A 15,979-nucleotide genomic window follows, 5' to 3' on the forward strand; every position below is an offset into this window, starting at 1 on the left:
TTAAAACATATATTAATGTTCACACACACACACATGCAAGCACGCACGCACGCACACACACACACACACACACACACATATATATATATATATATATATATATATATATATATATATATATATATATACACACACACACACACACACACACACACACACACACACACACACACACACAGTGCTGTGCAAAAGTTTTAGCCAGGTGTGAAAAAATGCTGTAAAGTAAGAATGCTTTCAAAAATAGACATGTTAATAGTTTATATTTATCAATTAACAAAATGCAAAGTGAGTGAACAGAAGAAAAATCTATCTATATATCAAATCAATATTTGGTGTGACCACCCTTTGCCTTCAAAACAGCATCAATTCTTCTAGGTACACTTGCACAAACATCTTGGAGAACTAACCACAGTTCTTCTGTGGATTTAGGCAGCCTCAGTTGCTTCTCTCTCTTCATGTAATTCCAGACAGACTCAATGATGTTGAGATCAGGGCTCTGTGGGGGCCATACCATCACTTCCAGGACTCCTTGTTCTTCTTTACGCTGATGATAGTTCTTAATGACTTTCGCTGTATGTTTGGGGTCGTTGTCATGCTGCAGAATAAATTTGGGGCCAATCTGATGCCTCCCTGATGGTATTGCATGATGGATGAGTATCTGCCTGTACTTCTCAGCATTGAGGAGACCATTAATTCTGACCAAATCCCCAACTCCATTTGCAGAAATGCAGCCCCAAACTTGCAAGGAACCTCCACCATATTTCACTGTTGCCTCTAGACACTCATTCGTGTACCGCTCTCCAGCCCTTCGGCGAACAAACTGCCTTCTGCTACAGCCAAATATTTCAAATTTTGACTCATCAGTCCAGAGCACCTGCTGCCATTTTTCAGTCCAGTTATTTCTGATATGAACTTGCGGATGTGCAAATTGCATGAGAGCTGCTGGTTACTTTGCATATAATCAAAAATGACCTTGGTAAAGTGCCACTTTTATCTTACTGTACATTCTCCACTTTCACATTTAAAAGAATTCATTGATGAAGTACATTAACTAAGTTATCTTGCTAATTTTTTAAATGTCCAACGGTAGGCTTGGATAATTACTATATATAGCCTATATCCTTATATTGGAAAATTGAAGTCTTAATGAAACTGTACTCAGGTCTCATTATCCTATTTCCTGGGTTTTTTTTTTGTTTTATTCATTCAGGAACAATATCTTCATGGGTGGTGATATTCATACTCCCAATCAACAGTGCCCTCAACCCAATCTTGTATACTCTGACCACGAGTTTCTTCAGAGAGAAAGTGGAACTGTAAACCTTTTGTTTTGGCTACTGCACCTGTAAATAATCGTGTGCATTAGTGCTTAACCTGCAACTTCTTCCTTCTGAGTCTCTCTTCCTGTTAATAACAACTTGGGCCGTGATGCTACCCTGTCACACTTGGTGTCAGAGTGGGAAATATTGAAAAAAGAATAAAAAAAAAATTCAGTTATTCAGAAATTAATTTCCACTTGGAGTGGTAGAGTCCAGGTTGCTTAGTAAAATTACATTGCATCTTATCATTACAATTGCTGTGGCCAACATATTTTTATTTAGTTCTCTGACGCCCTCTGCTGGACACCTATTTTCCTAGTGAAAGTACTATCCTTGCTTGATGTCGAGGTTCCAGGTTCAGTAACTGAGTCTTTTTGAAGTGCTGTACACTGGTTGGACAGACACCAGCATTGTGTAGCACAAATGCTTTTCATCACCACAAGGCATTTGTCTCGCAATTGGAATCCTGTAAGTCTCTGTTAAGTTTACTACAAATACCCACTGCAAACTGACCCTGTACTTTTAGAAATACAACAAGCAATTGTCTGTTATTACCCTGCCTGACAATAGTAGAACTACACTAAATTTGGTCTGATTTGACGGGGAAAATATACTTTTCTCAGTTTCCCGCCGCTTCCTCACAGGTGTAATCCAATGCTAAATTATTATTTGTTTGTTTATTTAGCAGACGCCTTTACCCATGGTGACTTACAGAGACAAGGGTGTGTGAACTATGCATCAGCTGCAGAGTCACTTACAATTACATCTCACCCGAAAGATGGAGCACAAGGAGGTTAAGTGACTTGCTCAGGGTCACACAATGAGTCAGTGGCTGAGGTGGGCTTTGAACCAGGGACCTCCTGGTTACAAGCCCTTTTCTTTAACCACTGGACCACACAGCCTCCTATTTTTCAGTATGAAATGCTACGTATGCCGTCACTGTAAGAGTTGGGGTGGGGGAGGGCACTGCCTCCATATCCCCTGCTGTAATTCAATCCTTTAAAGAAAGGGTGGATGCTGTGTGGATACCTGTTTTCAGGATGGTGATTTGTTGGCTCATTAAATGGGTAACTTTAACAGTGATTTGACTTACTAAGATATTCAGCAGATGTGGGTTTAGACTCACTCCCTACAGTCTTCTATTAGCCATGGGGGAATAAAGTGTATCTATCTGCAACCAGCTGCTGTCAGCTCTGTGTGTGAAATAATATACAAGAGGAAAGGATTACACTGTCTTAAGGTTTTACAGTTTGTTCCAAATGTTCCCAAAGTTGTTGTGGGTCAGGGATTGGTGGTAAAGAATAACAAGTGAGATTTATTAATTGGAGGGCCAAAGTTAATCTATTTTAAACCTCATACCGCAACAGTGGCACAGTCCTGCTCTCCTTCACAGTCGTGTTAAAGACCAAATGTGACTTGGAGCTGAATGAAACCGAGCAAAAGACTCAACATTCTCAAACCTAATTCACAGTTTTTAGAGGTATGAATACACCTGTATTAACTAAAGTCAATTTAAGATGTTTCTTAACTACAGTTTTATAATTGAACAGGCCATGGGGAATATTAAGAACTAATTATGCTCTATAAACTAGTGATTAACTAAAACATGTGTCATGACACTCCAATTGCCGGATCTCAAACCATTAAGACAGAGTGCGATAGAGTTAACTGACAAGCACATGGTTTACTGTAAACTTTGCCAAAGTCCAGGATGAATGGCCGTGTTCCAGTTCCAGTTCCAGACCACTAGCACATATATGTTTTAAATGTGTGCTTTGCCCCAACCTGTAAGTTAAGTCCTTGTGACAGAAATACAATGATTCTTGGTTGCAAATCTCCCTCCCAACCTGTGAGGGCGCCAAGCAGCGAGAACAGAGTTCTTTGGACGGGCTGCTCTGACAGTTTTTTCCTAGGGTCGGGATGTCGGGCAGTCTGGATGAAGGCGAGACTCCTTTGCAAGAACGCATTGACCCGGAAGGGAAACGACGTGGCAGCCACAGAGTGGCGAGGCGGTAGCACTCGTTAACCAAGGGGTCATATGTGACAGGTTTATTGTTTTCCAACAGTTTCTTATTACAAGTGCTACAGATAAGTAAATAACTTCATCTTCCTGAAAACTGTTTTCAATATGTAGTTGCAGGTTTTGCATCATGTTTTTTCCACATACTTTTTTTTTTGAGTAACTGTTTTTCTATTTGTGTGAAAAGAAACATTTCTAAGAATAAACCATTAGTTAAAACAAAAAAAGGAGCTAGCTTTAATTTACCTATGCCTTTACAACAGAGTATGCAAATAGCTTTATAAAAGTACCACAATATTTCAACAGTATGCAAATGATGTAACGGTCTGAAACTTGTACATCTGTTGGGTTCAGTTAATGGTTTCAACTGCTGAAAGAGTTCAAACAAACTGTAAAGACTGAGTCTGTGTTTGTGAACATGCAGCCTGGGTCTGCATTAACCTTTACTACTTTTTCCAAAGCAGGAGGAATACATTTGAGCCATAAATATAGCAAATTTGAGTTCATTACATTTTAAGACAGGATTAATGAGTATATTACATTTACTATTACATAGAAATACATTCTATATCTCTTGTAACTTGTTTTGCCTTGTTAGAGTGATCACTTATACAATGCATACTTGGAGACATTTTCTGTAAACGGATCCAAGAGACACAGATGAATACATAGTTAGGTAATCGTGTCTTAGCTCCGATTGCATCATTACAGTTTCCTACAAGAGACTATTATTAAGGAGAGCTATAGTGAATTCTTTGCCACTCGGTTCTGAATGAAGTAATTCCAGATGGTGCCGGTTATTAACACTTTCAGTCAATGATGTCCCTCTATCTTTTTAATTTGCTCATCTGCTTTCCCATGAGGAGTGAGACAGCATAGCATGCTGCCTGCACCAAGCAGACAAACACAATCCATCCTATTTACTATACCTTCTCCAGCAACAGAAAAAATGCAAGAAGTGTATTATTTCAAGTAGAGGCTTATATATCATTTTTATCTTTTTATTGTTGAACAGCATATTGAAAAGTGAGAATACACAAATACAGCCACTGTAAAAAAACCCTAAAACCATCTGCAGTGCACTGCAAAATGTCTATTGACAAAACTTGTTTTAACAAATGTTTTGTTAAGGAGTGTTAAAGACCATTTTGATTACATAAATCACACATGCAGTTCTTAATCCTTTATGAACAGTTTTTACTGTTTTTTTTTTTTTGTTTTTTTTAAAGCATTTATTTACAACAGTTTTGATTAAGGCCAATTGCCTGAGGTTTTTTTTTTATATATATTTTTCAAAACCGCGGCAGTAGATTAGATCCACAGCCATGTCGACCAATATAATTCAGAATGTATTCTATTGATTGTGTACTGTATATTTTTAGTGCATCCACTGCATTATCTAGTCAACGTAATCCCTTATTTTGTTGTGTGTACTTTTACTGGTATGAAAGGATCATTAAATAAATAACTCGTACCAGTAATGCAAACCTGAAGGTGAAGTATTCACCAGAGACTACTGGAACTGTGGGAATACACACATCTGATTAGGAATATATCAAAAGAAAGCAAGACGAGAGAATTTGAGATTTCCATGGGAGGCCTGGCCAACTGCTAACCTTCGTGTAAATGTTGCAGTCCCCATCATACAATGTAACATACCACATACTTCAATCCAATTATATATATTTTTGTCCTTGTTTTTTCTGTCTGTAGAACCCCCCCCCCCATGAAGAAATATGAGTTACATGACCACATCTGTGACCCAGGGGCCTGAACTAGGATATATCAAAACCTTTATATAAAAAAAAAAAAAAAAAAAAAAAAAAATATGCATCCAAAACGTCTGTTCTTTACAGCCTGTGTCCAAATAGCTCCAGGCTCCACATTCCTGTCATTTTTTGTAGAGAAGTCAATCAACTCACACTCCATAATGTAAGCGCTACCTCCCTCCAAGCCATTTGGTGTCACATGCTGAAGTGTACCACATTAGTGGATGGCATCATCTTGTTTTGTTAGGCTTTTTACGGGAATAACTTTAGTACTTGTGGAAGACTGGTATATGAAGTAGTAAGAGTGTCATGTCATTGTTCTGTATGAATTTCAGAGACAGCGAAGACAGATGACAAACACTAGTGCCACGTGTATTCCCGCTGAACATGACCACACAATCATATTTTTTTTATTGTATATATCAATTCCACACCCCCCCCCCCCCCAAAAAAAAACCCCACACTTCCAAACATTGGCATGCAAATGTGTTGCTTATGTAAAAAACTAGTCCTGCGATATGACCGAGTCATCGGATGACTTCTGTCTGCCCTCAATTCAAAGCCCTGACAGCATAGAAGTAGCAGCCGCTCTAGTTACAATTGTCCACCACCAAACATTCAGGGAATTGTAGGCAGTGTCAAGATGGCATGACTGCCCTTTTAAAAAGAAAAAGGGCTACACTTGCATACTTCACAGCAGTTTATTGGCCCTTTGTCATGGCTGCTACACCATTCCAGAAGCGATACATTTCAAGTGTTGGACCAAGTAATTTAATATTTGGATAAACAGACAAGTAGCGAACCCTTATGGCACTAGTGAAGTACACAGCAAGTCAATGTTTCTGGTGTTCCAGCAAGTGGCAATGTATCAACTCCCTTAGTGGCACCAGCTGAAGTGGTCTCGAGTACTTTAAAAACAATGCAGCCATTACATCAGGGCATTAAAACACAAACCTCACTGAAAACAAAAAGCAAATCTGCTAGTGTACGGTAAAAGGCAGTTCCTACTTGACTTATTGTGCCCCCCACAAATATTTGGGGGAAGTAGTTTAATTTAGTTGGCAGGGGAAATAACCCACAAGGAGGAGACAATTTCAAGATCAAGGTTTATTCAAGTTAGAGACTGCTTCTCTGGGACATGACAATTTGCAAGACAACCCATTTTTTTGAGGAAGAGCATTAGAAGAGATACCGAGACCACCAAACCAAGCAGCCCCAGGAAACCATGGAAGCGAGTCCAGTGCTTCTCTGCAAGAAGAAGAAAATAGTTACTGGCAAAGCATTTTGGTGATCAAGTGAGGAACAAATGAAGCTTCAGCCCAAGCCAAAATTAGAGCAACCTCCATCTTAAGAGAAGACATCAAAAGGACAGTCCTGCTTTAATAAACATGATCTCAATCACTTACCCGTTTGTTCATGGGGCACAGTCTCATCCAAAATAAAGGTTTCTTCACCGACAGCGATGAGGCCGGTATGACCAGAAGCAGCTCGCTTGACTACGTTTGATTTCCCAGGACAGGGCTTTCCTGCACAGCGCCCTCCCACACCAAGATCTACTGGAACAGGCATATCTGTGGAAGGAGAGAGTTATCTGGAACATTATCAAGTGGTATAACTATTGCCCAAAACTTGTTAACCAGGGGAGCAGAACTTAAACCAAACAAATACTTCAGGGGAAGTCTCAAGAGCAAGATGGAAGACTTCATGCAATAAAATGGAAGGCTTGACCTAAAAATAACCAAACTTCAAAAGGACTAACATCCTCGGACACTGTGGGTCCAGGTAGTGCTTTTCAGGAACATACCTCTCCCATCAAAGCATCCTTCATTACAAACACGGCGTTCAGGAGAACAGACTTCAGTTGAACACATAAAATAGATCTGAAAAGAAAGTAAATGGAGCTAGAGCAGCTGTAGATCTGCATTTGTCTAAAATACCATTTCTGACTAGGCATTTGGAGGCAAGCTTGAGTATACGATTGGACCACTATAAGAGACTCACTTCCTCATCCAAATGCTGCTTGGTCTTGTAGTCCAGGAACTGGAAGCTTTGTATTTCAAAGCGTCGAGTGTGCTTGGATACAGGCATGTTATTGTATTTCACATGGAGGCCAGCAGCACTGCTGTAATCCAGGATGTTGGGACAACTGTGGGGTAGAAATTCAGAAGGGAGTCAGACAGCTGCCAACTAGGAGGCTTGACGTGCATGGCAGCCATATTGCCACACTAGCAGCTGCGGCAATCTAAATAGCATGCACAGATTTACTTCAAGTGTTTGCAGCCAATAGTATTGGATAATCTGAGCCACTCCCTTAACCTGTTGCTGAACACACTAATCCTACACAAAAAACAGCGCAAATACAAGTAGGTGCTGATGTAGCCATTGAGTGGGTAAGGGTATGAAGGGTTGATCTCCAAAGGAAAGGTCAGCAATTTGGTCACTGGTCATATCCGGCATGTTGCTTTGTCCAGACAAATGGAGACAGCAGGATATTTGAACACTGTCAATGATACAGGATACTCACCCTTCATAGAGGATCACCCAGGCAGCTTGAGAGGACTGGGGATAGGCGATGCAGTAATGGACCAGCAGAACTACATTGGGGTCAGGAGGGTTTACAAGCTGCACTTCCAGATACACCTTGCTGCCAAGCAAGCTCAGGGGCAGATGGGACTGTGGGTAGAAGCTGGTGTAGCTGGTGTCTGCAAGAGACAAGTGCTTTAGAATAACCAGACACCAAGTACATCGCTCTGAATACACCAGCCATTGAAAGGAGACTTCAGCCAGTCAAATCTAGCAGTCATTATGGGACATGATGCCCAACATAGAGCTACAGCTCCACAAGACCAAATGGGAGAAGTTATATTGAAAGCCATTACCTTCATCAAATACACCATGTTCTTATTAATACAGTGAAAAAAAAGGTTCAATTACCTGTGGCAATCCTTAACCGAACCCCTAGCGAGCCAAAAGCCAAGGCTGCTGATGGAGGCGGTGGGTTCACCACCAAGTAACCAGTGCTGGCCAAACTTCCTTTAGAATAGCGACATTCCACATATAAACTGCAGTGCAGAGGAGACAGTGAAGATAAAGAATCAATTTAGTTACCAGTTGGCACAGATGTTCCATTCAGTGACAAAACCATGGAGGGCTTTTACTCCGATCATGGGGGCCCAACCCACCCATTACAACCAGCAAAAGTATGCTGCAAAATAGGTTTCTTTCAGCAAGAGGGGTAACTGGCTGCCTGTTCCCAGCTTGTGTAAAAGAATTACCGAAAAGGGCCATCTCTGGTAATTTGTCCATACACCTGCTGGTTCCCCCGAACCAAGCCTTGAACTTCAGCAAGATAGATTGTAGTCTCTGCCACCGTCTACAGAAAAGAAAACACAAACAAACCCAAAAGCTTGCGGGTGAGAACACTGAAGGAGGATTGTCAATCAACTGGGCCAGCCCAAAACTAGCAGTAATGCATTAGATTAGCACCCTCCCACCACCCCTTAAACACAGCTATAAATAAGGACTGTAGCCTAAAGTCCTAGTACTAACCTTTGTGGTAAAGTAGTGACAAAATTGCAAACCCCAGAGGAGTGAACTTACAAAGACATGTGTCCCACAGCCAGTCACAGGAAGTTTGAAGATGGCAAAGTCTGGCGTGCAGATGACTGGGGCACATGATCGGTTTCCTGCAATTACTAGACTGCCAGGATCGATTTCTGGCTTGGTTGAGGTGCGGTATATGGAGAATACAAAATGGCCATCTGCAGTGCACGCTGAAAAGCAAAGAATATACTTGAATGCAAATAGTGAAACCTTGTGAAAGTCAGTTTCCCTGAAGGACCAGGTCAATTATAAAGCTCCTCGCCCTCCCCAAATACTCCACAAGTTTTCCTTATACAAGCTATTCAGTTAATCTGGATTCTTAGGAGATGAGCAGTGCTATATCAGAGCAAAACCAAGCCATACCATCCAAAGGATAGTAACACTGGGAAGTTGTTGCATCCACACAACAGCCATTGGCCACACAGAGTTGTGGATCAGCATTAGGTGGACCACAAGCAACCTGCTGACTTCTTGGTATCTTGCACCCTGCAAAACAGTAAATGTAAATGTTTCAGGTTGTATAGGGAAGACCCTGTAGTTTAGGTTTTACCATCTCAGGTAGGGAAGTCCTCAACTAACGCACATTGTATATCGAGTAAAAGCAACACGATGCAGCAACAGCATTTGGCAGAGAAGCAGCACCAGACTTGAGCACTCCTGCATTATGAAGTGTCCAGTGAATAAACACTTACCCTCACGTGGTACTAGACCAGGAACAGGACACTTGGCCTGTATATCTCCTCGCTCCCCAGTAAGAGTTGTGTAAAGGACTCTCAGGATGTAGACGTTGTTCTAGAAGTGGAAAGAGTTGCTCGTTGACAGTATTTTGATCACCAATACAGATGGTGAATACAGCTGCAATTGCCCTCTGCTTACCAGTATCTTAACATTGCAGGCCTTGTAAGGAGCGGTCAAGATGTTCTTGCCGTTCCCCCTCACCAAACTGTAGCCACAAGTCTTGGGAGCACTGGTAACAGCTACCAAGTTGTTGGATTCATCTACAACAGATGCCACATTTAGAGCATGCTTTCTGTTTTACAGCACCCAAATTACTGTGTACCAAGCCAACTCACCCATTAACTGGATATCTTGTAGCAGTCCCCCAGGAAGTTCCACTGTCATGCAAGTATCACTGCAGAACACAGAAACCCCAAAGGGAGGGAGCGGCGACCCTGTTGGTAAAGCTGCACTGGTTGGACATTTCATCTGCACCAGTACCCTTCTCCCAGCAAGGGTTACATATGCTAGAGTCAGCATATAATTCCCATTCTGGAAGAGAATTAAGGGAGGGGAGAGAACAAGTGAGGATATTTACATGCATAGGAATTTTAAAAGAAACAGTACAGAAAGCTAAATACTTACCAGCATCTTCACATCACAGGCCGTGTAAGGGGTTGTGAAGATGTTCTTTCCTCTCCCATGCACCAAGCTGTATCCACACTTTCTGGTATCATCTTTGACAGTTACCAGAGTGTTGGATTTATCTGCAAGAGGCAAGATTGCCATGAGATTGGGTTTCCAGGGTTATCCTCATTGCCCAGCAATTTGGGAGGGAAGTTATCTGGGCCAAGGCACAGCTTACCTATCAGGGCTACTTGTTCAATTGGTCCTTCAGGCAGCTCTATTGTCATGACGGAGGCTTTGCAGACAGTGGGTATTGTTGGTTTTCTAGTAGTGGTTGTAGAGGAAGGTGTTTTTGTGGGTGCTGCAGCACTGGTTGGGCATTTCATGTGAACATAAACTTGTTGCCCAGAAGTTGTATAGCGGAGGGTCAAGATGTAGTTCTCATTCTAGAACAAGGAGGAAGTTGGCGTCAAAATGTATAACCAGGAAACAAGCAAACTGCAGGCTTGGGGTAGTAGTCCAGACACATTTTGGTCATGTCAGCAGGTGTCAGAAATGACATGCTTTGAAGCAAAGACCAGAAAATCTACTAGGCCAGTGTTTTGCAACAATGCCTTCAATTTGATGTCCCATTTTAGTGGGACAACACTTCCCTGGACTAGACTCAAAACAAATCAGTTTACATCCCAAGCCTGCAGTGTGTTGAAGTTTCAGGATGGAGCTGCGCTTTGGTTCAAAACAATACTGCCACCAAGGTGCATTATGCCATGTCCAAATACCCGACGTCACTTCAAATTTCTATGGATTTGGTTTAATCATATTTCCTGGAGAAGGAGTTTGGTCAAGAAATGGCAGGTTACCCATCTGCCTGTGCGCTATTTCTCCAAACCAAAACTATCTTCGATAGAACCTTGGGCTAAGCAGCCCTAAAACAGGGTTCAAAATGATTACATGTCAAAGCTTAGGTCTGTCCATTGTTTATTATGTAAATTACCCAAATAAAAAAGCAACATACAATGGACCATGCAGCTTCATGCAATTAACCAATATGCAAATAAGTGCATTCTACAAATTTATATATAAAAACACATACCATTGTTCAGGTCCGTTTTAAAATCCCACACCTCCCTCCCCATGATTACCAGTATCCTGACATCACAGGCTTTGTAGGGGGTTATGAAAAGGGTCCTTCCACTTCCCTGCAGCAAGGTGTAGTTGCAGTACACAGGAGCCTTGTTGACAACTACCCATTTGTTGGAATAATCTACAAAGAAAGAAAAAAGTTACCACAAGATACCGACTGCCATGGACACATTTGCAGGGGTCTACCAAAACTCCAACTCGCCTAGAAGCTCCACTAGGTCCAGAGAGTCCTTGGGCAGCTCCACCATCATGCCGGAGGAGTTGCACACCACATCTGGTGCTGGGGGGGTCCTTGTTGATTTCCTGGTCGTGTGTGTAGTTGCAGGTGCTTTTGTTGGTTCTCCTGCACTGGTTGGACATTTCATCTGTACATGCCCTACTTTACCATCAATTGTTGTATAGCGCAAGGCCAAGAAGTAGTTCTCATTCTAGAATTCAATTTGCATATAAAAAAGGTTTAGGGTAAAAGGAAAGTAAAATCACAAGCAGAAACTGGAACCAGCTAATCCCCAATGAGGGTCTTGAGTACTTCATACAACATTAGGAAATCCAAGACCAGCACCCCCCCTCCCCCATCTGTTTTGTGAGCACTACTTTGGGTTCATTCTCTACCCATCCCCCCCCCCCCAATGGTATTAGACCACTACCTAGCAGAAAACACCTTTACAGCTGTGCATTTACAGTACAAGTTTGAACAGAAGTCGCTTATTTTGTTAAATGGATTACCAGAATCTTGACATCACATGCTGTGTAGGGGGTTTTGAAGAGGTTCCTTTCTCTGCTCTGAATCAAGGTGTAGTTGCAATCCTCAGGAGCATCAATGACAGCTACCCACTCGCTGGATTCAGCTACAAGAGAAGAGTGCATAAAATTCCCTAGTGCCCTTAAGTTCATCCACATAGAAGCAAAACACCCAACTCACCTAGAAGCTCTACTAGTACCAGAGGTTCCCTGGACAGTTCCACCACCATACTAGAGGCTGTGCAGACCACAGTTGGCTCCCCACTAGTGGTTCTCATGGTTGTCTTCGCAGCAATTCCAGTGATCCTTGTCGGTTTGGTTTGCTCCCATGTAGTGGTCGTAGTTGTTGGGGCTTTTGTGGGTTCTCCAGCACTGGTGGGGCATTCCATCACCACATACCCTTTTTTGCCACCAGTTGTCAGATACCATATTTTCCAAAACATAGTTGTTATTCTAGAACAAAGAAAATATGTAATACCAAATTGATTTCAATGGTCATACAAGATGGAAATATGAACATGAACTTACTTCATTTAATAGGAGAGGAAAGCAGAGCAAGTTGGCCCAATCATACCATTGCCTAAACTTTGTATACCGAGCATCAAAAGAAACTTCACTATTACTACACATTTTCAAAAAATATATAAAATGGACATTGACAAAATGTTTATGGTTTCTTGAATCATCATTATTCTTGACCATGACATGCTTCAGTGACAGACTTAAGCATATGCACTTAGTGACAGTTTATTGGACACGGGATATGGAGCGATTTCAGCTGTTGCAAGCTTGAATAAGAGAAGAAATTGCAGAAGAAACAAACAATATGCCACGTTGGTCAAGAGAGCAGTGCCTTTGTGCAATCGGCATGTTGGAGGCTGGACTAGGGCAGTGTACTGTGGCTCACTGTCTTGGGTGCTCACAGCCGGCAATTTCAAACCTGGCGAGGACGGTAGAACCAGACACTGTCCACGATCTGGGGAGACCAAGAGTCACAACACCTGCCCAAGATTGACAGATCATTTTGCAGCATCTTAGTGAAGTCAATTGTGAATCAGCACAAAAAAAAAAAGTCACTGCACCTGCTCAAAACAGATCACATCTAGTGAATTTTACCTAAATATTTGATGCTCAGTATATGAAGCTTCAATAACAAAAAAACACAGAAGTTTATTGGTTAGGAGAGAGCATACAGTATGGTGTTGAGTAGTTAGGCGAGCTTGGACAAAAATGATTACCAGTATCCTGACATCACAGGCCGTGTAGGGGGTTATGAAGAAGTTCCTTCCCCTTTCCCGAGACAAGGTGTAGTTGCAGTACTTGGGAGCATCAACGACAGCTACCCACTGGTTGGATTTATCTACAAAGAAAAAAGGGAATTACCAGTCTCCATTAGTGTCACACGAAGCCCCTCAAATTAAACAAGCCTAACTCACCTAGAACCTTAACCAGTCTTAAAGGTTCGTTGGGAAGCTCCACCACCATATTGGAAGCTGTGCAGACCACATTTGTAGGGGCCTTGGTAGTCTTCCCGCTGGTGGTTCTGGTTGGCTCCCCAATGGTGGTTCTGGTTATGGTCAAGCTCCCGCTGGTGGTTCTGGTTGTCCTGGTCAGCGCCCCAATGGTGGTCTTGGTAGTCTTCCCACTGGTGGGAATTGGACATCTCATGTGCACGTAGCCTCCGTTAGCAGTGGTAATGTAGAGTAAGGTTAAGATGTAGCTTCCATCCTGAAAGTGAAGGAACAGAACTACTTGAAAGTGGAAGGACGTTATGCTTAGATTTTTCCATTGCAGAGCTACCGACATCACACGCAGCGGAAGTCACTAAATGCCAAAAGATTTGCACAAAACGGTATTAAATAGAACAGTACAGCTGTACCGCTAGATTTTGTAAATATCTAGGAAGGTCTAAAAACAATTGCAGATTATAATTGACTTGGTTAAATTAGTTCTATTGAAGGGGGGTGGGGGGTAATATAAATTTGCCAAAGAGATCTCATTTAAGGATAGTTCTCTAGTTTGTTTGGGGTGCCGAAACAGATTCTGTGCAGCTTGGTGCTTGCTCAACTTCACAAAATAGCCAGTGGAGAACCACCTGTACCCATACCGAGCACTCACGGGTCAGATGTGCTAGTGAAGGGGTATTAGTCAGCAAATCAGAGAAAAACAATAGTTTTATGTAGGTTGTAGTAATTAGAGCTCAAACTCCAGATTAGCGTACAATGTACGATTCCTACCTGTATCTGGACATCACAAGCCCTGTAGGGGGTTGTAAAGAAGTTCCTGCTGCCTCCTCCCCGCACCAAACTGTAGTTGCAGTAACTGGGAGCATCACCGATATCTACCCATTCATTGGATGGACCTATAAAAAAAATAGTTCCATTATCTACAAAGACAGATCTGTTCCCTCCCAAAAGTATTTGGGCCAAATTCAAACTCACTCAATACTAGAACTTGAAGCAACTCCGAGGGCAGTTCTACAGTCATGCTGGAGGCTCTGCAGAAAGCAGTGTCAGGGAAAGTTGGCATTGTAGGTTTCCAAATAGTTGTGGTTTTGGTCAGCTCCCCAATGGTGGTTCTGGTTGTCCTTGTCCTCCCGCTGGTTGGCTTCCTGCTGGTTGTTCTGGTAGTCTTGGTTGGCTCCCCAATGGTTGTCTTCCTGCTGGTTGTCCTGGTGGTCTTCCTGCTGGTTGTCCTTGTCCTCCCGCTGGTTGGCCTGGTGGTCATCCTGCTGGTTGTCCTGGAGGTCTTCGTTGGCTCCCCAATGGTTCTGGTGGTCCTGGTAGTCTTCGTTGGCTCCCCAATAGTTGTCCTGGTGGTCTTCCCACTGCTGGTCTTCCTGCTGGTTGTCCTTGTCCTCCCGCTGGTTGGCTTCCTGCTGGTTGTCCTTGTCTTCCCGCTGGTGGTTCTGGTAGTCTTTGTTGGCTCCCCAATGGTTGTCCTGGTGGTCTTCCTGCTGGTTGTCCTTGTCCTCCTGCTGGTGGTCTTCCTGCTGGTTGTCCTTGTCCTCCCGCTGGTGGTCTTCCTGCTGGTTGTCCTGGTGGTCTTCGTTGGCTCCCCAATAGTTGTCCTGGTGGTCTTCCCACTGCTGGTCTTCCTGCTGGTTGTCCTTGTCCTCCCGCTGGTTGGCTTCCTGCTGGTTGTCCTTGTCCTCCCGCTGGTGGTTCCGGTAGTCTTCGTTGGCTCCCCAATGGTTGTCCTGGTGGTCTTCCTGCTGGTTGTCCTGGTGGTCTTCGTTGGCTCCCCAATAGTTGTCCTGGTGGTCTTCCCACTGCTGGTCTTCCTGCTGGTTGTCCTTGTCCTCCCGCTGGTTGGCTTCCTGCTGGTTGTCCTTGTCCTCCCGCTGGTGGTTCCGGTAGTCTTCGTTGGCTCCCCAATGGTTGTCCTGGTGGTCTTCCTGCTGGTTGTCCTGGTGGTCTTCGTTGGCTCCCCAATAGTTGTCCTGGTGGTCTTCCCACTGCTGGTCTTCCTGCTGGTTGTCCTTGTCCTCCCGCTGGTTGGCTTCCTGCTGGTTGTCCTTGTCCTCCCGCTGGTGGTTCCGGTAGTCTTCGTTGGCTCCCCAATAGTTGTCCTGGTGGTCTTCCCACTGCTGGTCTTCCTGCTGGTTGTCCTTGTCCTCCCGCTGGTTGGCTTCCTGCTGGTTGTCCTTGTCCTCCCGCTGGTGGTTCCGGTAGTCTTCGTTGGCTCCCCAATGGTTGTCCTGGTGGTCTTCCTGCTGGTTGTCCTGGTGGTCTTCGTTGGCTCCCCAATGGTTGTTCTGGTGGTTCTGGTAGTCTTCGTTGGCTCCCCAATGGTTGTCCTGGTGGTCTTCCTGCTGGTGGTCTTCCTGCTGGTTCTGGTCTTCCCGCTGGTGGTCTTCCTGCTGGTTGTCCTGGTGGTCTTCCTGCTGGTTCTAGTAGTCTTGGTTGGCTCCCTAGTAGTGGTTTTTATTGGACAAGTCATGTGCACGTAGCCTCCCTTAGCAGTGGTAATGTAGAGTAATGTTAAGATGTAGCTTCCACCCTGAAAGTGAAGGAACAGAACTAGTTGAAAGTGGAAGG

At 43.4% G+C, this 15,979-nt stretch overlaps 1 protein-coding gene across 1 annotated transcript in view; it reads right to left on the reverse strand.

Annotated features, from left to right (window-relative positions):
- LOC117406249 (mucin-5AC-like) overlaps positions 1–15,979 on the reverse strand; it is an 84,218-nt gene that overhangs the window by 21,346 nt on the left and 46,893 nt on the right. The window contains exons 27-30 of the mRNA XM_059030580.1: positions 14,381–15,941; positions 14,177–14,301; positions 13,376–13,667; positions 13,178–13,299 (exon numbers count right to left, since the gene is read on the reverse strand). Coding sequence (XP_058886563.1) covers positions 13,178–13,299; positions 13,376–13,667; positions 14,177–14,301; positions 14,381–15,941 — 2,100 coding nt within the window. The remainder of the gene's footprint in view (positions 1–13,177; positions 13,300–13,375; positions 13,668–14,176; positions 14,302–14,380; positions 15,942–15,979) is intronic.

The sequence above is a fragment of the Acipenser ruthenus genome, chromosome 9, assembly GCF_902713425.1.
Source record: "Acipenser ruthenus chromosome 9, fAciRut3.2 maternal haplotype, whole genome shotgun sequence".
Lineage (NCBI taxonomy): Eukaryota > Metazoa > Chordata > Actinopteri > Acipenseriformes > Acipenseridae > Acipenser > Acipenser ruthenus.